Consider the following 21,740-nt stretch of genomic DNA (forward strand, 5'->3'; position numbering starts at 1 on the left):
TACTGTATGTATGTATGTATGTACAAGACGGTCGGTCAGTCGGTCGGTCAGTCAGTCAGTCTGCCTGCCTGCCTGCCTGCCTGCCTGCCTGCCTGCCACCTTTTTTTTTTTTTTTTTTTTCCATGGTAGCGGTCGGTCTTGAGGAATTGCAAATCATCATGGAGCTGGAGAAAAATCGAAGAATGGGAAAAATGTTTCGTCTTTGGCGCCATGGGCTGCCGGCGCGGCTCCCTCTGACCCTGCAATCAGGCACCGCAGGGCTGCATTTTTCTCGAGTGGCCCAGGAACAAACTCACTCACTCACTTCCTTATCGCGCGCACCCTCTTTTGGGCCCTTTGCACGGCTTACCTGCTTTGCCCCGCTTCGCTCTGCCCTACGAATCTCACCCCTTTCGCTCCAGCTTTCAGAGATTCTGCAAGGCTACTGTACGAAAGTATTGGTGGCGGTCGCCCAGTCCAGCCATCAACTGCTGCTGTCTGCAAGCCATCGTCTCCCAAACGGGCTGCCCTCCGCTTGAAACGGTCAGACGTCGACAACAAGTCGCCGATGATTGTCCCTTTGCGCTTCTGCTTTGGAACTTTTTGGCCGAAAGACAGACAGCTGCGCCATCTTGACCTGCCGCTCCTTGACCTTGCATGCGCGCTCGGTACTTGCTCGTGGCCTCTCCCTCGCGGCGTGTAACCTCTTCGAGCCCCCGCTCCCACCGACTCAAGCACGGTAGATTGAAAACGAGAAAAAAGAGACGCCAAGCCATGTCTACTAGCCGCCGCTGCTGCATGATGCTGCGGCCAAACGTTAAAACACGTCCCGTAGTAGACGTGTGCGCGTGTTCCCTCTGCCCGGGCCGCCGGTAGCGTTACGTAAGGTAGGTAGGTTGGCACCGGGCCCCATTGAGGAAAATCCACGACGTCACCATGCCTGGATTGGGTAACGCCTGGGAGCCGCTGTCCCGACCGCGGGGCTCAGGGAAACTTGGAAAAAGGGTTCATCGACGCCGCAGCTTGGCGACATACATGGCCCATACCTACCTACGTTTACACGCTTCCTTCCCTTCCCCGCCCTCCCTCTCTTCCCACCTCGTCTGGCGACCGACATGTCCGACCGGTGATTAGACCCAGACCACCTATGGCATGCGAGAGGGTCAGGAGGCAAATCGAGTCGAGAGCCCTGAGCACACCAAGAGATACGAGAAGAGGGTGGGGCACGGAAGGGGAAAAAGGAGCATAATCCCTCGGTCTTGCCCATACATGCTGCTCCCCGGGCGAAATCACTGCGAGAGGTACAGTACGTACATCCACATCAGTCACGGGGAAGCAGCACTTGCATAGGCTGGTCTGCGGCGAAGGAGCACGAGGCCCTGCCGTGCGGCGCTGCATACTGCGAACGAGCTTCACCCGGGGAGAGCACATGGGCAGACTGCTGCTGCGAATGATGGCCACGAGCTCACGAGTCGCAGTACATGGACGTACGATAGGCACTGTGAGGTAACCAGGTAACTATTCATGTTGCTGCTCACCACCAACACGGCTTAACACCCATCGCGACAATCATGATAATCGCCGTCTTTCTTCCCCACGGCAGCTGCGGACGAACTGGACTCCATGAGCACCCTGCCATCCCTCCAGCGCGTCCGATCGAGTCCGTCAGTCTGCCGTGACCATCCTGCCATCCATCCATCCATCCATCCGATCTCCCCCCTGTCGCCGATTGATCCCCACACCCCCACAAAAAAGAGGACACAGCCAGCTCACAGACGGCGGCGGCGCCAAAACAACCAGCCACTCGTCTACCAACCAACCAACCAAACTGTACGAGCATGGCCGCAAAAGCAAAAAAGACGACAAGACGAGACGACTGTCGCAGACCAAAAGGAAACAAATCCTGCTTAGCCAGCCAGCCAGCCGCCCAGCCGCAACCAGCAATATCCCCCTTCTCCTATGCAAAAAGTTCTCATACCCCAAGACCCTGAACCGACCTACCTATCCCTACCCATCTACCCCTACCTACTGCGCGCGCATGCATAGCATCGCATCGCAACCCATGCCTTTTTAGACCAACGCTTCGCTCCTTTCGTCCTCCCCGTGTCGTGTCTTTTCCTTTCGTTTGGTATCGTTTAGTCTTTTGCTCCCGATGAAACCCCTTCACTCTCACACCACACAGACACCGCGCTGGCCCTTGAGGTCCCTTCCCAATGCTTTTGTCCCGTTGCTTGCTGAGTGTTTGCTGCCGGTACTATTCTCGTCTGCTCGTTCGTTTTGAAGCGATCCATCGGAAGATTTGGCCGTGGAAGGGTTTAGGACGCGTGGGCGGACGCCGGACGCGGGTGTTTCAGACCCTGAATTTTTTGAGGGTTATGCGTGTGTGTGTGTGTGTGTGTGTGTGTGTGTGTGTGTGTGTGTGTGGTGAGGCGGGGCCGATTTGCCCTATGTAGGAGGTACCTCCATGGCTCGATAGGTAGAGTACCTACGGTTTATCTTTTTGTCTGTGCGGACAACCGATCGTGTCTATCTCTCTTCTCTTTCCATCCTTTTCTTCTTCTTTCATGTTCCTTTTACCTGGCAAGATGCTGAGTTTGTGGATTGGATTATCCATGCACGCACACACACACACATATACATACATACATCCATCCATCACCATGACCCCACTTCCAAACACCACTATTTTTTACTTTTCCCTTATTTTTTTCTCATTCAGACATTTTGCTTTTTGTGCGGCCCGCCCACGTACATACATACATATATACATACATACACGCGCATAATAGATGCACGCACGCACGCACACACGTACGTACGCACGAGCGTGCACGCGAGATGCGGCGATCTGAACTGAGACTCGTTCAATTTGCTTTTGCTTCTATTTGCGCTAGGGAGGTTTTTTTTTTTTTTTTTTTGATTTTGTTTACCATGGTCTGGTCTAGTCTAGTCTAGTATGGTCTAGTCTAGTCTAGTCTAGTCTAGTATGGTCTAGTATGGTCTAGTGTCGCGCTGCCATTGCCGCTAGTTAATGCCTTCTGTGCTACTTCTTCGCGACCTCTTACTTTCTTTCTTTCTTTCTCTCTCGCGTTCAATCGCGCCAATTCGCTTGGGTTGACTTCAATTGCGCTACTAGGAGTGGTGATGGTGATGATGATGATGTCTGCCACCCACGCATGTACTGTGTGTACTACGCGTATGCTATGCCTGGCTGCGGAGTACATACTCTCATCATCATCATCATCATCATCATTGTGCCGTTGCCACCACCACCTCCACCATTTATTCTCCCTTCATGTCTCCTCCACTCCACGTCACCTCGTATCCAACGGTCAGGGCGGGCAGACACACAAACACCCGCCCGCCCGCTCACCCACATCGCAAGCAAGGCGCCGCCTCGCTATCGCAGGCGCTGGATTGGTCGCATCGCTGCCTCTCCATCGACGTCCAACTGCGGCTCGCTCGTTGCCTGGAGCTGGGAGCACACCAGATGCGGCGGCGTCGGTGGTGGTAAAGGTGGTGGTGGTGGTGGGGGGCCAAACGGGGCCAGCGCAGCGAAAACACAAAACAGACGAAAAATGTCGACGTGGAGGTGCCGAGTGCGTAGGTGGCTTTTTTGCTTACTTACTGATAGAGGAGATAGGGCAGGGTTGCTTGATTGCTTGGTTGGTTGAATGCCCTGCCCTGCCGTGCCGTGCTTAGCTGGGGGAGGGAGAGAGAGCTGAAATTGGAGAAGAGGAGGATGAGGAGCAGGTTTATGGCGATGATGATGATGTTGATGATGGGTATGATGGATACGTGAGGGCAGTGCGTGACGGACGCATACGGCGAAGGGCACGGCAACGATTCAGGGTAGGGAAGAAGAGCAGAGCAGGGCAGGTTTGGCGCAACCACGCTGCCTGCCTGCCTGTCTGGATTCGACCATGTAGCTGTGAGCGTGCGTGCTGCCGCGATTCTTGCTTACTGGTTGCCCCAGCCTAAGCGAGAGAGGGAGGAAGCGAAAGGACAGAATGGATGGGGGAGAGCGTGGAGAAAGCCAAGCCACGACGACGACCGCATATGTGGGGCGTTAAGAGATGGGATGGGGAGAAGCAAGCTTCGTTGGCTGCTGTGGCGTGGACAAGCAGGTAGGCAGGCAGCATGTCGAAAGACGAGACGAAACCGCAAGCGAGTCGAGCAGCGGCGAGCGCATCTTGGTTAGACGAGTGGCGGCGGCGGCGGCGGCGGCGGCGGCGACTACAGTATGGCATAAGGCTGCAGGGATGGAGACATTCCTAGTTGGGCCAAGGTAGGTGTGGGTGTCTTCACGGAGAAAGAGAAGGACAAGGAGAAACAGGGCTGACTGCCGCAGGTGCTCAAGCGAGGAGAGGAGAAAAAGACAGCCAGTCGCGTTGCGAAAGGGTAAAATGACGGGGCAGCGGGAGGGGTGAGCAGAGGGACGTGGGTCTCCAGGAAGGACTCCAGATGCGGACAGGTCGGCAGAAAAAGGGGCGATCCTGCTCGTCTTTCTGTCTGTCTGTCTGTCTGTCTGTCTGTCTGTCTGAGGTAGGTGTGCCTATTCATGCGGCAGATCCCTCTCGCGTCGCGCGCCAACCACAAGGCGTGGCTGAAGAGGGAGAAAGTGGGGGAGGTGGGGAGGTAGGGAGGTAGAGGGCGTGGGGGCCGACGAGAGAGCAGAGAGAAGGACATGTGTGCCGTTGAAAATGTATGCTTGCATGTCTGGGCAGTGTGGATCTGAATACGGTAGATTGGTGATGAAGAGAAAATGGCACATGCTGTGGAGACAGCGCTCTCATCCAGACCAGACTGGACCGGACTGGACTTGAGTGGTTGACAACTCATCTCGCTTACCTTAACATACAGGACCAAACAGCGGTTCAAAAGAACAAAACGGGAACGGACCTTGGCACCCTGAGCTCTGAGTGCTGTGGGTACCGTAGGCTCCTTCGTGTCAGAATCTCATGCACTGTGTGTAGAAACGACACGCAGGGAATGCGCATTGCATCATCACCTTTTCCATGTGGAGAATGCTCAGGCTGCAAAGGTAAAGCGAGAAGCTTCAGCGAGCTCCAGTGTCGGCATCGGCTTCGGCGTGCATAGGGAGCATTCCATGATTCGGCCTCTCGCTCTCTCTCTCTCTCTCTCTCTCTCTCTCTTCTCGTCCCAAGACATTGGCATCATCAATCGCCGTTGGTGGCTGGGCGCGGCAGGCTGGTCAATCGACCCACCAACGCATACATGGCCGCCACTTATAAGATTGCAGCAGTGCGGAGAGACACTCGAATATTATCTAGGAGAGCCTGGCTCACACCAAGGGCAATAGAATCACTTCGTGACCACTCCGTCTCTCGATTGAGAGAGATCATGGATATCATCGTCTCCAACGCGATGGTGTTCTAAGGCATCCCTGGCCTTAACAAGAAGGCTTCCAGGAAACGAGGCATCCGATGGGGGCGCTGGAGGCGGTCAACGATCGAGTGGACCGATGCGGTGAGGCCCGTTGCTTTTGTCTTGTTGGCTTGGATGGCTGGCTGCTTAGATGCGTCGTCCAGGCCCGCAGCAACTGCTTCGAGAATATACATAATGCGCAGCCCGTGGCGTTGTCGACGAGTCACCCGTTAAATTTGCGATGGATATTTCTTGGTCTTTTCTTTGTCGAGAGGCGGTTGGGGTGCGGCTTGGAGGCGCCCGGGGAGGGTGGGCGAGCTTGAGTGCTGGGTAGTGGACGACAGCGGGAGGTAGGACGGGAAGACGCACGCAAGCACGCACGGCCCACCGGTCGAACGGGTAAGGCGGTCGGGTAGGGTGTAGGGCAGACGGCTCATGGTCAGAACCGAAGCGTTACCAGGGCGATTGTGGAAAATGGTCATGATGGTGGTGCGAAATGAAGTGGCCGTGGTTCGGGCGGTGAGGGCAGAGAGGTTGGGGAGGTGGACATGACGAGAAGCGAAAGAGGCAATGAAGAAAACGGGAAGAAGAGGGTCTGGAGTAACATGTGGTTGGGTTTGGGTATACGCAGCGGCAGACTGCCAGCTGGTGTCGTCTGGGGCGTGCTTGGTCAAGGCCAATGCAGGGTCTTCCATGATGGCATTCCAAGGTGGAAGGGCAACGAGACTGGACTGCCCGTTGTCGTGAAATGGAAGAAGATTACTATCCGTCGCCCGGGCGGTAGGGCCGCTCCTTTGATTCTTCTTTTCGACGTGAATAATGTCCGCTGGTGGTACGGCCATTATTTTGCTGTGTGGGCGGGTGCAGAGGAAATGGGTGGGTAGGGTGCTGACCTCAGCAGCGCCTTGAACCCAACATGAACCCTCAATCTTCGCGTCGTCGTTCCTCTCCACACCATCTCCACGACCACAAATGCTCTACGCAGGCACCAAAGCGCTGAACACATGGCAACAGTAATCAATGGCCACTACAAACGACGACATGAACCCGTGCAGCCCGCCGACGTCACCTCGTCAGACCAGCTCATAGGGCAGAAATCACGCCTGCGCCCGAGCGGCACCTCCAACCGCCTCAGCCCCGGCCATGCAATGCCCTTCTCTGGTTTGGTCTGCTCTGCTCTGCTCTACTCTGCTGCGTACGACGCTCGCACAGCCATGCAATCGAAGGATTCGACCTTCTTCCCGTCTCCTTGGGTCTTCCTTCCGCTGCCCTGCGCTGCCCTTTGTGGGACCGCTTGTCATCATGGCGGCGAATGGGAGACCCTCCGCATTTCGTTACTGTCAGCCTCTGCCCCGCGTCCTCTGCCCTCCGCCCCGTCGACTCTCTTGGCGAGCAGGAAGCGCTGAGATGAGATGTACCGGTACTGTGGACAAGGAACGACAGCAAGCAACCAAATCTCGAATCTGCTCCTGGCCCCCCAGACCAACTCAACGTGCACCTATTTCAGCACCATTCGACTGATATGGCCTAGAACCACTGGCCCAAGTCACGGGCGTGATGCACTGGTTGTCAGAAAGTATCCGGGTACCGTGACCGAAAACCGCGGCCAAGCATGTCAGATCAGCCTGTCCTGCCGCGGTGCTTTGGTGGGATTGTGCTAGTTCAGAGATGCAGTACAGCTGCCCCAGACCAACACCCTCGGCGCAGACGCCGACCTCTGCTCTGCGGGCCGACTTGTGTTGGCCTGCTGTGCTTTACGAGCACCAGCCGCCGCCTCCCGCCTCTCATTCTTATTTTTGCATCAACACCATCGTCATGCCCTCATCCGTCGTCTGCCCGTAGCTGATCAGGTCCGGGTACCTGAAACGAAGCTTTGGCCCAAGCTACGACCCGCCAAGCCTGGATGTTGGATGTAATGGCATTCAGCTCCACCTCGCTCGCTTCCAAAATGGGATCTTCACCACCCAGAGCGACCATGCTGCGACTAGTATTCCAAACATGCACATATGCCGTCTTTCCCAGGCAACGACCAAATTAGAACGCTGTGCTTTTAGCATCGTCGCCGTCCCAGCGGGCATTGTCTTCGTCCGCGAAAAAGCCCTTCTCGGAGGACCTGATCTGCATTAACCCCGAGCACAGTACCAAGAACCATGCTCCAGTCTCGCCATCGTCGTTCCGTCATGTCGAATGCTCGTAATCGAGTTTGACGCCATGTGCGCTTTTGCGATACCCCCCAGATGGATGCTCCCTGGCAGTGTCTCGACCTCGCTCCCATCCGCCACGCTGCGGTCCCGCTCCTGTGCTCAAAAATATCATGAATCTCATGTCATCTGCCAACGGGAGGCCCGAAGGTGCACGCTCCTCGGATGCTTCGTGCAGCTTATGAAGGGTGCTGAGCATTGCCTTCTTATCGTCCAAGCAAATCGACGGCGGTGTGCCCGTCAAAGGCCCAGAAGGGAGAGCAGTTGGTCGGTAGCAGACCACAGCATTTGCACCTCGATGCACATTGGCTGGCCTGGACGGAGGGATCAGGGGTCTTCCGCACCCAAAAGCTGACCACCAACTCCTTATGCAGCATATTCATTGTCTATACCAGGCTTGATTTCACTGAGCCGCCGTAACCGATCTGCGACTCTGTCTCTCGGACGAGGCTGAATTGAACAAGGTTACAGTTGCCTCTGCAGAGGAGCCTCCCTCGACGCATCTTAATGGGAGTAATACCAAAAAGCGCCAAGAAAGGTACATGGGACTTGAGGGTTGCCTCTGCTGATGCAAACGCGCTTCTCCTGTGAGAAAGACCACATGGCAAGCTGTTCCACGACCCACTGCTGGTGCCGTCCACGAGCACGAGTCCTCGCTGCCGAACCTCGTTGCCCGCAGCAGGAAAGCGCATGATACAACAGGCAGCTTGTTGCTGCTTTGGGACAGCGCGCTTTGTCAGATACGCTATCTTGCTCATCGGTGTCGCTTTCTTTGCCTCGTAGAGGCAGCGAGTTGCATTGGCATGCTGCAACACAGAACCATCAGCGCGGAAGCGACGAGAACCACTCATGGTGCGCTACGAGAGCGCAAGCAGGGGCCCCGGGTGGGAAGAAAAATAGCTGAATGGACCCTGAGGTGGGGGGGATTTGCGATTTCGGCCGAGCCGACCTCGATTAATCCCATCTACGTGCTCGACTCTGATTTCGTCGCCGTCGTCGCCGGTGCTGCTGCTCGTTCGTGTTTGACCGCGAGTGTTTCAGCCAATTTTCGACTGTACGACGTGAGTTGTGGCCTATCGCTCACAGCTGTGGTGCTGCGCAATCCCAACACGCTTATGAAGATTTCGACAATGCATTAGCGCTGCATCCACTCGAGCGCGTTCAGCCCAAGTCGACGACAGGTAGGGCTGCTGGCGCTCGTTGGCCCACTCGAATTGGAAAAAGATCTGACTGTCGTGCTGTGTCGGTCGTGACGCGTGCGCAGCAGTCAGTGTGGGAGCCATGCCGGCGGACTGGGCTGGGACCAAAGTCCGTCCGTCCGTCCGTCTCCACAGGGTCCCCAGTGCACGCGTCATTTTTCTGAGCAACGACGACGACAATGATGCTGATTATGACTATGATGATGATGATGATGATGATGATGATGATTATGGCTCTGCCTTGAGTGCAGGAAGTACGAGGCTTACTCCCCGCACCCAGCCACTCTCGAACCATAAGACACAACCTATGGGGAACTGTGGCACGTTACTGACTGCTGGAAAAGCTGATTAGAGCAGTCTAGCACGCGAGTCTCGGATTAGAGATATGTATGGCATGTTCCGGGGGACGTCGTCTTGCCCGGTCGACCCACAACGCAAAAAGAGGTCGTCGCCTGGACAGATGGGGTCGAGATTGCGCCGCCCATGCGCTGACTCTCTGTTCAACCGTCATCGTCGAAAAATCCCAGGCCGCATGGCGCGGAGAACGCTCCATCTGACAGCGCTGGGAGCCCTTCTGTACAGCCGTTGAACCAAAAACCACAGTGCCTCTGGGTCCGCAAGACTGGGTTCCGGGCGCAGCCGTTGCTTCCAAATCATGTAAGAAGATCCACGGTCGCGGAATCAAGGGCATCCGATGGCGAAAGCTTGTGCTTTTGCACGTCGGATATCCGGATGCGCTTAGAAATGTCGTGCTCGTCGAACCAAGTTTTTGCCGGGCGGTGTCGATCGTCCCTGGAAAATCCGTCAAAGCCGGAACACGAGGCCGAGAAGGGGAGCGAGAGAAAGAGAGAGAGAGAGAGAGAGAGAAGGCCTCATTTTCGAGTGGAGGGGATGCGGCCAACGCGAAACCGAATAATACACACATACCACCCCCTCGCACCATGACATCCCTGCGCGAGAGCGCATATGCTGATGAGACAAGACGAGGTGATTGCGTACTTGACTCTCACGATAAGTACAGCCGCGGATGCCGGTCAGAGTCTCGAGCCAGTCGACTGACACCTGTGCGACGTCTCTTCCGCTGTCAGATGGAGGGGCGATTCGCTTTTGGGGACAGTGTTTTGGGTTTGGCCTCAGCAGCAGTCAGTCCAGTCAGTCCCGTTCCGCTGCGAAGAGGCAACCAGAGGCTGCACCACGAGATCCGGAAGAACACTGCGTGCAACTGTTGCTCGACTGCAACGTGGTCAGCTGGCACAAGGCCATCGACTCGGAATCTTTGGTCGCGCAAGATGATGCCGTGCGCGCGCGCGCGCGAGAGAGTCTCTCTCGCTCTTTGGTCTTGTGTGGGGGGACACGACAGGAAGACAAGAGAGGAAAAAATTGAAATGTATGGTGCTGCCTGGTCGTGGAGAATGTCTCGTACTGGGGCCTCGGCGATGGGGTCGCGGAGCCAGTGAGACGGGCGAAAACAGAGTGCTGATGTCGTTGATTTTCTTCTCGCCCACGGCAGGCAGGTCGTGCACACGCCGCGACTCTCACCACCAAACAGCGAGAGGGACTGAGGCGTTTATTCCGAAGAGCGCCAAACAGACCACTTTCGGACGCCACGGGAGACGCTGCAGCGGCGGCGGCGGCAGCAACAGTAAAACAAAACCTAAGCCACCCACCCGGCGCAGGCGCACGGCGCGCCATGTTGATAGCTACCTCAGATCTGTGCCCCCCGGGTCGGAGGCGTGGTTTTACGTTGCCTGTCGATGTTGCACAACGGCCCGCACAAGCATCAATGACTTGCTTCTCGCCTAATTGCTGAAAATGGCTGCGATTCCTGAGAGCACGAGTCGCTGCGCCTCCCCTCCCCCATGGCCTGGATGATGCCGTGAAACCGGCACCCACAGATGCATGTGGAGGAAATGGTCTTTGATGAGGTCAACGATCGCTTCTTTCCCACACCCTTTCTTTCTTTCCCCCCCCCCCCCCACCTTTTGTTGCCCGATTTGAGTCAAGGCGCAAGGTGGCAGGTCGACTGACTGTCCAAGACAAAATCCGGAGCAAAAGCTGCTTAGCGGGTGTGGCCTTGCTTTGCCGTGCCCGAGCCGTGATGGGAGAAGCTCCACGTTGTCGTCCGCAAGAATCATCCGAGTCTCTGCTGACCCCACACAATCAAGGGGGTGTGTCTGGAGGACCGGCGCCATGCTGCCATTGCCCGTCTTCACGCGCACTCCGCCACGCGTCGCGGATGCAAACTGCCTCGCCGCCTTGGTTGTGCAGTGGGAAGGTATGCCCCCCAGAGCGATGCAGCAGTCACCCGTACCCCTTGCTCCTGGCAATGCTAAGGTCGAGGATGGCGTATAGTGACGCTGAAGAAGCAAGCCGCCGCCCCAACCAAGCATTGGAACTGTACATTGAAAAAAGTCACATGCAGCTGGGTCGACATTCTGTCGTGTACAGACGGGCAGGCAACCTCCCACCACGATCATGATGATGACCCCCTTTGCAATCAAGCAGTCAGCTTTTTTGCTGCTGCTGCGAGTCTTTCGGCGATAATGGAAAGGCCGCGGCAAGACGAGAGGTCCTGATTGTGAGTGATGACGCAAAGCTGGACAGGTGTTGCAGCAAACCTGCCGACCCGATCGCCTACTCGACCAGCCTTGCATATCGTTTCGAAAACTCGAATACGAGCGGGTCCAAGGCTTTCTTCTTTTCGCTAAGACCTTGGCCAAACAAGTTCGACACAGTTCGGGAGGGAAAGATTCCGCAAGAGGTGGTGGGTGGTGGTGGTTGTGGTGGTCTGATGACAAAAAGCTGATCGGATCAGGCCCTCTGTCTGCATGTCTGCATGCTACAGCAGCGAGCGAGTCCATCCATTTGGTCGTCCGCCAGACGAGACTGCTGTTGCTGCTGCGCGAAGAGGGGAGAATCAAGCTCATTTCCAAGAGACACGCTTGGAGAGGTGGAACAATCGATTCCCTGTTTGAGAGGTCCGACTGGAGGCGTCCAAACCCACGACGGCGGGGGCGTGCAGATCAACGAGTTTGCATGCCCCACGCCAAATCACCCACGCCTACATACCTACACTGCCTGGCTTCGTCGATCCCCACCACAGCGCGCGCGCGTGTGCAGGGAGGCTTCCGGATTGAGGCGCGCAGGAAAATAGCAAAAAGCCACTCAGAGCACTTGGCAGCCTCGGCGCATGGGAAGGTTGTTTTGATGAGTGGGTATGAGTAGATGCCAACTCAATCAAACTTCGCAAGGTGTTGGTCATGTTGAATCATCAAGCTGCAGCAGCAGCAGCAGCAGCGTCGTCGGCGGCGGCACGAGAGCTTTTAGTTTTTCGTGATTCGCTGCGCGCGCGCGGCTCGTGTTTTTCCCTGCTGGTCCCTCCCCCATATCCACTCGCTCTTTTCAGACGCCGGACTCTTGACACGCATCTAGAGTCTTACTCCGACGACGGCGGCCATGGTTTTCGGGAGCGGCCTTTTCGGTGTGGCTGCCAAACGGCTGCAGACGAGGTGATTTCATTTTCAAGACTTGGTTGCGATGGATGGATCGCTGGCGCTGGGAGGCGCGTCGGGCAGGGGTCGGGATCGGGATCCTCCTGAGAGCCTCGGCGACGTTCGAATGATTGGCAGCAGGATTCTTCGCTTGTAGCCTTGACTGTGCATGCGGTGGTTATCAAAAACCGAAATGGACGTTGGCAGTGTGTCGATGAAGGTCAAGGTGTTGGTGCGTGCCCGGCCCGTTGGTCGGTCGGGGCTCCCGTAGCCGAGGTGAGCGTCCAAAGCTTGGTGACCAAAGTCGTGGCACAGCGCAGACTGGGAGCATTCATACACTGGAACAGATTATCTACACATCTATGGCGAACAGAGATATGGAGCATTCAAACACGCGGACAGACTATCAATGTGTCTATGATAGACATCAACAAGGAGCATTCAAGGCCCAGTACGCGGGAACCCATTCTGTACTCGTGTGCCACGACTTTTGTTACCAAGCCTCGGTCCGTCTCGGCATAACTTTGTCTCGACAACTCCAGACCTTTGCTCGACATCACTTCATCCCAATTCATCATCTCAAAGTGTGGAAAATCATCTCTTTACAGGCTGATAAACAATTGGAGCCTTTTACAAAATCAATCAAGAAAAGTACAGACTTGCCATCATTCTTTCCTGCTAGTCGCAGACTGGGAGCATTCTTCCACGCGAACAGATGATTTTGTGGGAAACATTGAAGTCTCACTACACCAGAGTACTCGGAAGTATTTAAGCGTCTAAAGAGGACACTAATGAGGAGTATTCAAGGCCCAGTCCGCGGAGACCCATACTTGTGGTTGCCACCGAGCCTTGTATACTGACAATGTTTCCTTGGTGAATTACATCGCAAATGAACACGATGCAGCATTGGCAATCATTGCCATAGGACGACGTGGGAGTCTGCGGGCATTGAATTCAAGGATGAAAGAAAAAGAGCCTTTGGCGTGGAGCCGATTCTTTGGCAAACAAACACCAAATGGACGACGTACCGCAGCAACACTGACAGAGCGCAACGTTTCTCGCCCATTTTCGGCCAGTGGTCGTATGTCTCCCGAGCAACCAGTGTTGACATCCAGCCCGATCAATTTCGTCCAGTCTAGGTACAGTGATGAAATGGTTAGCATCGGTTGGCGTCGACGACATCACGACCGCGAGAAGCGAGTGGAGTGAGAACACGTAGGTGGCCTGCCATGGAAAAACACGGTCTAGAGCCGAACCGCAGAGCCTAGCTGTTTGTTTACCGGGAAACAGTGGTTTGGAAAGCCCAACCCCTAGCCCGGGGATCCGAACTGGGATATCGCTGCTCTCGACTTCAACACGCCATCTCATCGCGCCGGCCCCGCCATTTACAATTGAAGCTGCTCGCGATCTTGCCTGATGACGATCAACAGACGGTCGGTCATCGTGAGCTGGACTTAGGTGTTCGTTTCCAGCTGAGAACAACAAATGTCTGACTTTCTAATAAGAGAAAGAATTTGATGTTGCGGGAAGCAACTGGGAGCGACGCTGTTCCGCGCGGGCATCGCCCGTGCAAAAGTTTCCCAGATTCCAGCTGCGCGCAGCAAGCGTGGACCCGGACTCTGGGAGATGTTGCGCATTAGGAGCAGCCCAAGACTCGGCGTTCTGACCCTGCTATGCAGCGGTATCCATGGCCGTCGTTCGAAAGGTCGACCATCCATCCTGCCACCGGCTGGCTGTGCTTGGCCCGCCGTCCTTGCCAGCGCAGCGTGAACCGAGTCAAGCACCCCGTCACCGCTCCGGCGCCTCGTCCAAGAGCGCCCGCCTCAGCTGCAGGGTTGGGCCCGTCGTTCACAATCTCCAAGCTTCGAGCGGTGCATCAGCCGCATCGCACGCTCGCACGGACCCGGGGGACAGTCGCAAAAAAAGAAAGTTCCGGAAGACGGAGCGGTGCGAACTCCGCAGGGTTCCTACATGGACTTGCTGCCATCCTGCGGTCAGGCCCTACACGCTGTTGTGTCGTCGTGGTGAGGCGGAACGACGCCAGACCAAAAGGCGCTGCATCGATGCGCGCAATGGGCCGCCAATGACGTCAAACAAAATCTCCATTATGCAAGATGTGGTGTTGACATTCGATAGTAGGGACTTGGCGTACACTTGGACACTTGAAATTTTGCCCCTTTTCTTTTCTTTTTCTGCTGCAAGCGCGCGCCGGGGCTTGTTGTTCTCAGGCAGACCTGCAGTAGTCTCGCCGTTTTCTCTCTCTCCCTCTCTCTCTCCCCCCTCTTTCCGCCTGCATGGAAGACTTGTCTGTACAAAAGTATGCGACCGACGCTCAGCCCGTCAAGCTTGACGCACTGTTTCGTCACTTGTTCCCCCCTTTCCCGGTCACTTTACTACCGTTTCATTTACATGGACATCGGCCCCACGTCTTGTTACCACAAATGGTGCCAAACTCCCTTCTTTTTCCGGAAAAGAGCTGTGTACGGATCCGTCTGATTATTCTCCGAGCCAAACGGGCCGCCAGAGCTGCTGTTCCAGCCGCACCACCGCTGTTCGCTTTGACAACGGACGGGACTAATGACAGCAGACGACCTCGCTCGGGCTGATGGACAATCCGAAACCCCGTTCCTGAATATTACCAAATACCTGCTAGAGCAGTAGTAGGGTGTTGCATGTCGTCGAGTGTGGCTTGGGCGAGGTATGGCCTGCAGTAGAGCGCGTGATGAACACAGGGGGTTGGTTGATTGATGGTGTTGAACAGCCCCAAAGAGAAATCGACACTTCGCGATTCTTCGCGCACATCGCAATATAGATTGCAACCATTGATCGATCTCATACGACACCGGACTGGTACGCCTCTATATGGTATTTTCACCAGCGTGCCGACGAATCTGATGGTCATGCGTCGTCCTGCGCTCGCTTTGGGCTTTGGACAGGGATACCACGCCGACATGTGCTGTATAGTACACCTCTTGGTCGCCATTTGGGTATCACTGCTTTGATGCACTTGTTAGGCGTGACCGATGGGAGGTCACCGCTGTGAGGACGTTGGCGCAATTCCCTCTCTCTCTTCTGTCCTTCTTGTCCGTCGCAAAGCGCGGCGATGATGCTTGCGCCAAACCCGTCAACTGATTTCTCACAGCAGTGTCTTTGGCAAGCCTCGCATCCAGAACGGGTGTTCGGCTCTTTCATGACTGCGAAGATGCAATCGCTGATGGATGCGAACACGGCACCGCCTGCTGCCGCCTTCGATCTTTGGCACATGAGGTCCAGACGGCCGACGCAGTCAGACGGTATCTCGAGCTCCGAGGACTTGGGCACTCACTCGGCACTCAAGTCCGTCTTCAGTGAGCCGCCGCGAGCAGGACCGCTATGCCGGGCGGCCGTCGCGGTTCCGTGACGAGAGATGCTGAGGTCTCCCTGTCCAACTTGCATGCATGCCGCCGAAGGCAGCACCAAGCTCTACTTTCGGGTCTCCTCATCCAGAATCAGAGCGGGAGAGGTCTGAAAATGGGGGCATGACGAGGCTACGAAAAAAGAAACGCGGAAGAGACTGGAGATCGTGAGGCGGGCTGCCAAAGCGAGATGCTGGGAGACTGGTTGCGGAAGGTCTTGAATCGATTGTAGAATCTCTGTCAAGGACGGTTACTCAACAGGGGCACAGTGGGTGTAGAAAGACACATCCTCTAGGCGGTGGTCGACCGCCGTTATAGCCGCGTCTAGGGAGCAGTCGTCCGCAGTCACAGCCATGCCCAGGGAGTAGTCATCTTCTTACACGACTGTGCTTGGCGGGCCATTGTCCATACCTGTGGGGTGCGCGGGTGTGGAAGACTTTCACAAGCTTCTTGTCCTTCTGGTGCCCAGGCACTTGACACCATGGCACAGAAGACGCTACCATGGACGAGAAAATTTCTTGTTATCACAAAGAGCGCAGAACGAATGACGTCAAGCCACCTATCCATCCAACGTAACAATCAAGGCAGTTGTGATGGGTGCTCGGAATCGTAGCCCCGTCGAAGGCCCCTTTCCGTGCCCGCACGTCTATCATCCCATCCAGTCTGTGAAGAAAAAGGATTGCATCCTCGAGGCTTCAAGTGTCGTGAAATTAAGATTATCATTCAACCCAAGCTATCCCAATAAAGAGGCATGTACGCGCTGCCACGCTATAGACTATTGACGCCAGTAGCTCCACTCGGGGCCACGTAATCACTTCAATAGCACGAGAGCAGGAGAAGAGCGAACATCAATCCGTCTTCAGGAGCAGCTTCACGAAAATAAAGGCCACCTGTCCCGCAAGCTCAGCGATCGTTTCCCTGCTTGTCTCGTCGTCCCAAAAAGCGAAAGTTTAAGCTTCGTCGCGATTCATGCCCGCCCATCGCACCGCACCCACCCTGTGGCGCGGCCGGCCGGCCGGCCGTGGCTGCTGCTGGCCCATTCCGACCCGACGTCGAGGACCCTCGCTCTCGCGCAAGGATGCTGGGACTTGTGCCTCTCCGACACTCTTTGCTAGACGCTAACACGAGGATCGTTTACACGACACGTCAATGGGGACAACATCGCGTTCGAGGAGAGCTGAGAGTTGTGCAAAACGAACGGCGTTTTGGTGTTGCGAGTCATCGAGAAGGGGGGGCTGACTGTTGGGCGTGAAGTCGGTGTTTTGAAGTTGGAAGAGTATGGGATGCTGGACGGTGATGAGGCTGATCCGGGAAGCTTCAAGCTGCGGGATGGGATGTTCCCTGCGAAAAAATGTCAAGTTTGGAGACGAGACGGTCCGAGGCTTGGTGATAAAAGTCGTGGCACACAACAGACATCAGGTGAGTAGTGGGACGCGGACTGGGAGCGTTCATTCGCGTGAACACATGATTTTTCAGGGGCATTCGAGTCCCATTACCCCAGAGTACTTTGAAGTTTGGAAGTGTTGTTCGCTTAAAAATTGACGGAATTGAAAGGCCTTGTCGTGGATCAATCGGCCTTTGGTCTTGGTCACGAATTGGTTCTGGACATCACGGTGGTCCCCACTATTATTCATGGACATGGGCTTCGCAGGTTAAACCCTTGCGAGAGCTTCAGCAGCAGGAAAGCTGGCCACACGCTTGTTCCAGGGATCCCCGACCTCCCCCTACGACCAAAAGAAATCCTGGCTCAGCATGGCGAGTAGCAAGCACACGGGAAAGTTGAACCTCCTTGCCATGGCAGTCAAAAGACCTACGGCCGGGTAAATGTCACGAATCTTGAAGCGTGCAAATTGGAGACGGCTCGTACTCCTCCCTAGGCGGGTAGCTGGGTTTTCCGCTGAATTCACAGTAGTGATATTTGACTTATTGTCAGGAAGAGCCCGTGTCCGTAGCATTGGGGCCGAAGTCCGCTCTATTGATAGGACATTTCATCAGTGAATTCCAAATTGATTTGGAAATCCTCAGAACTGAAATGATTGTAATTGCGAGAGATCCCCTGGAAGTCGTGAATAAATTCGTAGACGGTGTTGAATCGTGCTTACCTTAATCCACTTCGAAGGATCGATAAGGTAGCGCTCAAACCTAAGCTGGCTCAGAGCCAGGATTCCATTCTCATTCATCATCAGCGGGATCCACTTTGACAAGCCGAATCCGCAGAATCCAATTCTTCCTTGGCCCACAGACGTGTCTACTCGGCACGGAATGAATGACGGGTGTCTGTACTCGATGCACACGCAATGGTTGAGACCCGAAGCTTCACCTGCATTAGGCACGCGGCATGTGCGGGGAAAGTCGTAGGACCGTACATGCTGGAATCTCGGGATTGATGGATTGTTGCGTTGACGAATCAAAGACGGGTTCGCGTGATTGGCACAGCGGCATGTGGGATAAGTGCTCGTGGAGTCAAGAGTTGTTGACGGTTTCGGGACCTCCGGCCCCATCGTTCAGCTCCGCATGCAAGATACGGAGAGGATGGTTGTTGTGAGGATCTGTTGTGTTGGCAGTAGATGGAGTGGTCAGTGCAAGTGGCAAAAAGGATTGTCCATGGAGATGTTGCGCTGAGAACACGGCCAGAGTCATGGTCTAAATTGACCAACGGATTCAGCCACAAAAGCGGACCCAACAAGTAGTGTACCCCTCGAGGGCGGAAGGAATACAGAAAGATCGAGTCTATTCTTGGCACAAGTGCCGCCGGGTGGATTCACACCAGTCCGTCCAGTGGGAATCCGTGGGTGGAGTTCCGCAGGGTCCAAGCGACTCTTAGTCGTCCGTCGACATGGCATTGTACGTCTAGGCTGAAACACGTTCTTGGGAGAATCCATTGAACTCCGCAAGGCACAGCATGATAAGACCACAGGAACCAAAGCTGTGCCTCCATTAAGCTAAGCCCTGGCAAAGGAATGGCTTTGTGATCGGCAGGATTCAGGTCGGGGGCTCCACAAAAGCCAGCCTTGACTTGACAATCCCACGACTGGTGAGCACAGTCCGGAGAAAAGGAAGCTAGGGAATTATCCTTGGGTTCCCATATGACAAGACAAGTCAGACTCGGGGGCCACTCGTCAGGTCCGCTGAGGTTATCCGAGACAGTGGAAGGCCGTTGGCCAATCCTGCTAGCATGGCGTTTTTGCAAATCTGGGGTCCCTGTCACGCCTCTGCCGTCCTACCAATGTGGAGGAAAGCCAAGTGTTGCAACCGTGCTGGGAGCAGTCTTACCGAAGGTCAATGTGAGAGGTCAGGACGACTTGTCCGGCAGGCGAACTCGCAATTCCGAGCTTGGTATTAAGCGAGGACTTGCAGACAGACGCATCGCGGAACGACGTTGCATCTGTGGGGCACAAATTCTGGCGATGGCTTGGTTCAGAGGATGTTTACCATTGCCATTGGCTGCTCAGATGGTCGTTTTCGTGTCGTCATGAGTATCGAATCAAGTCATGGCAATGAGTGACATGTCGAAATATGGTATGGCTGGTGTCAGCAACGGCAGGTCCGTGGCACCCAAGCTAGTCCAGGGCAGCACTCCTGATAAAAACAACCGATGGCATGACGGTGAAGCCCTACAGCAGGTCGAATGCCACGAAGTCGGAAGTTCCCACAAAAGGAAAGTGCACAGATTGTGCTGTGTCTGCCCAATTCTAGAACGGGTCTGTACCGAAACGTGGACTTGCTGTAAGGTGGGTAGCCGGTGCAAAGATCCTGCAAGCAAATGCAGCGCCACTGTAGCCACAAGAAGATTTTGGAGTGAGTCAGCTAATGCGGCCCTGCCTTATCGTGGGACCGCACATTGCCGATGATGATCTCAGCTGCGCGACGTCCGAACATAGCGCTTCCTGCCTGATACGTGGTTGTTGTCTTGTCAATTGGACGTCAATCCAAATCATGTCCGGCATGTGCAAGGAATATTGGACGCAGGTGAGCCGGAGAGAGGGATCTCGCAAGCAAGCGAGCTGGCCCCAGACGACAAATCAAATTTTCGTCAGCACGAGATGATGGTTTACCAACAATCAAAGGAGATTTCAAAGCAGAGGCAGTAGACGACGGACGAAACCGGGACGAGTTGTCAAGACCCTGAAGATCCAGTGTTTCTTGTTTGGAGTGTGGGAGACAGTGGCCGTCTGAGGGGAATCACAAGGTGCTGATCAGGACGGGCTTAAGGCTGAGGCGTGCTGACGTGGAGATGGTCGCGCAAACCCTTGCGTCGAGAGGCAGAGGGGAGTGACGATGGAAGCGGGAGCAGCGACGGCGCGAGGACGGAGGATAGGTACCCAGCTGGAGGCGGCAAGGCCAAACGGCAGGGCGAGGTGGTGGCGTGGCGCGACATGAGATTACATGGCATCTCTGGGAGGGCATCATGGCGCGAGAGGGGGTGTGCGATTCGCGGTGAGAGGGTGTCAGAGTACGGTCAAGGTCGTCGAGATGGAATGAGAAGGCCCAGCACGGCGGCACCGTCGGACAGTTGGGGTTCCGGCCGCCTCGCTAGATATTCCGTTTTCGGCCTGGCCGAACGACCTCACCCATGCGCGCGTCGCCTTCCAACACCACCTAGGCATGACGGTACCATCTGGTCCTACTGAGGGAGCTCAGGTCCCGGCGTCGCTTCGAGACGTGACCCAGCCCGGAAGCTGGAGCTGCCTGCGTCCGCGAGACTCCAGCCAAGAGACGACGTTTGGCGGTTCCTGACGTCTTGCCATGCCCCTTTGAGTCGGATTCTGGTCCACAGACCGCCTCGAGCACCAGCTCTCGACCTGCCCTGCCCGTCGTCGCACAGGGAGCACCGTACGGCCGGCACCAACAGCCACGGAACTCTGGTCCCCTCAGGCGTCTGACCGAGGATTCGGCAGCAAAACTGGCCCGGATCACTACGACGGGTTGCGGCCTAGGGCAAGAGACAAGATTGCCGCTTGGGATCCTCAGCCCCAGTGGCTGCACTTGCGTCGGCGGCGAAGATTTTGCACACATATGCCGCAGAGGCGTTGTGGTGGAGAGGAGCAGGGGCACCAAGGAAGGCATTTCGACTCGGGACCAACCCTAGGCGCACATGCGCCGAGGTCTACACCCGAAGAGAAAAAAAAAAAAAAAACAAATCGAAGACGTCCAGAAGACGCGCATCCCTCCACTTTCCCACGGCGATCGTCCGCCTCCGTCTCCGACTGTGCGGAGGATGAGCGACGGTTCGGAGCTTGCGCAGTGGTGCTGATGGCCGAGGACAGGGGACGGTACAGCGGCACGCGCCTGTGCAGCCGCCGCCGGTGTCTCGCTTAACCCACCTCACCTACACTCCAGCCTCCTCCCCTGGCCCCCGCCCCCGTCATGGTCGCCGTCGAAAACCGCCACAGCGCCCAGATTTTCTGATTCTCTTACCCCCCGGTCCCGGAGCTAGCCCCCTTGTAGCCTCCCGCAAGCCCTCGGCTTGATGCCATGCATGCCCGGTCTTTCAAACATGGAGGGGGGTAAGCCTGAGGCTCCCCGTGGCGCAGATCACTAACGGCTTGACCCCTCCGCTCGACTTTTGCTGCTCGCCGTCTACTGTTACCGTTGCTCGCTGCCTATGGACGCTCTCTAACACCGCTCGCCAGTTGTGACGCGGTGGCCTACCAGATGCCGCAGCTTCCATCCCGAACCGCCGGGTTGACTGCCCGCAGCCGGTCCCAGCCCCTGGTGTAGGCGCCGTTCTGCACGAGGACGCCAGAATCCTGAGCCATACCATCATCGTGCGCGCGGGAAGCCTTCGACAAGCCTGCTTCTCTCGCGCCGTTGGCCCTTGGTTGATAGTGCATTTTGCTCGTGCAACAAAAATCACTGGGCACTGTCATTTTTCCACGGGGTAAAGAAAAAATCCCCAAAGTCAATCATGGCCTGCAATGTAACTCGGATGACTGAGGACCAGAATCGCTCAACCAGCTGCGAGATCTGGGGTCCCGCAATGCCCTCGACTTCTGCAAGAGCTAGGATGAAGCAGTAACCGAACGTGTCTGCCTCCTTTGGAACGCTGGCTGACAGCACAGACGGCGGCACATCGCCAGCATCCGG

At 55.8% G+C, this 21,740-nt stretch overlaps 3 protein-coding genes across 3 annotated transcripts; all 3 read right to left on the reverse strand.

Annotated features, from left to right (window-relative positions):
• Positions 1-5,597: 5,597 nt before the first annotated feature.
• IWZ02DRAFT_430255 (uncharacterized protein) lies at positions 5,598-6,209 on the reverse strand (the record flags this gene model as incomplete). Its single annotated transcript, XM_066766046.1, has 1 exon — positions 5,598-6,209. The coding sequence occupies one exon, from the start codon at positions 6,207-6,209 to the stop codon at positions 5,598-5,600; it is 612 nt and encodes a 203-aa protein (XP_066626439.1).
• A 2,815-nt stretch (positions 6,210-9,024) lies between these two features.
• Positions 9,025-10,138, reverse strand: IWZ02DRAFT_140532 (uncharacterized protein). The gene has a single exon (XM_066761748.1). It carries the CDS (start codon positions 9,708-9,710, stop codon positions 9,126-9,128), a length of 585 nt encoding a protein of 194 aa, XP_066626440.1. The 5' UTR covers positions 9,711-10,138; the 3' UTR covers positions 9,025-9,125.
• IWZ02DRAFT_140491 (uncharacterized protein) lies at positions 9,816-10,693 on the reverse strand. The gene has a single exon (XM_066761747.1). The coding sequence runs from the start codon at positions 10,457-10,459 to the stop codon at positions 9,920-9,922; it is 540 nt and encodes a 179-aa protein (XP_066626441.1). The 5' UTR covers positions 10,460-10,693; the 3' UTR covers positions 9,816-9,919.
• Between the last annotated feature and the right edge of the window lie 11,047 nt (positions 10,694-21,740).

This window comes from Phyllosticta citriasiana, assembly GCF_038021145.1.
Source record: "Phyllosticta citriasiana strain CBS 120426 chromosome Unknown IWZ02scaffold_2, whole genome shotgun sequence".
Classification (NCBI taxonomy): Eukaryota; Fungi; Ascomycota; class Dothideomycetes; order Botryosphaeriales; family Phyllostictaceae; genus Phyllosticta; species Phyllosticta citriasiana.

Coding starts and splice junctions, on each gene's coding strand:
- IWZ02DRAFT_140532 (XM_066761748.1), bottom strand. CDS start 9,710: ATGGTGCGAGGGGGTGGTATGTGTGTATTATTCGGTTTCGCGTTGGCC.
- IWZ02DRAFT_140491 (XM_066761747.1), bottom strand. CDS start 10,459: ATGGCGCGCCGTGCGCCTGCGCCGGGTGGGTGGCTTAGGTTTTGTTTT.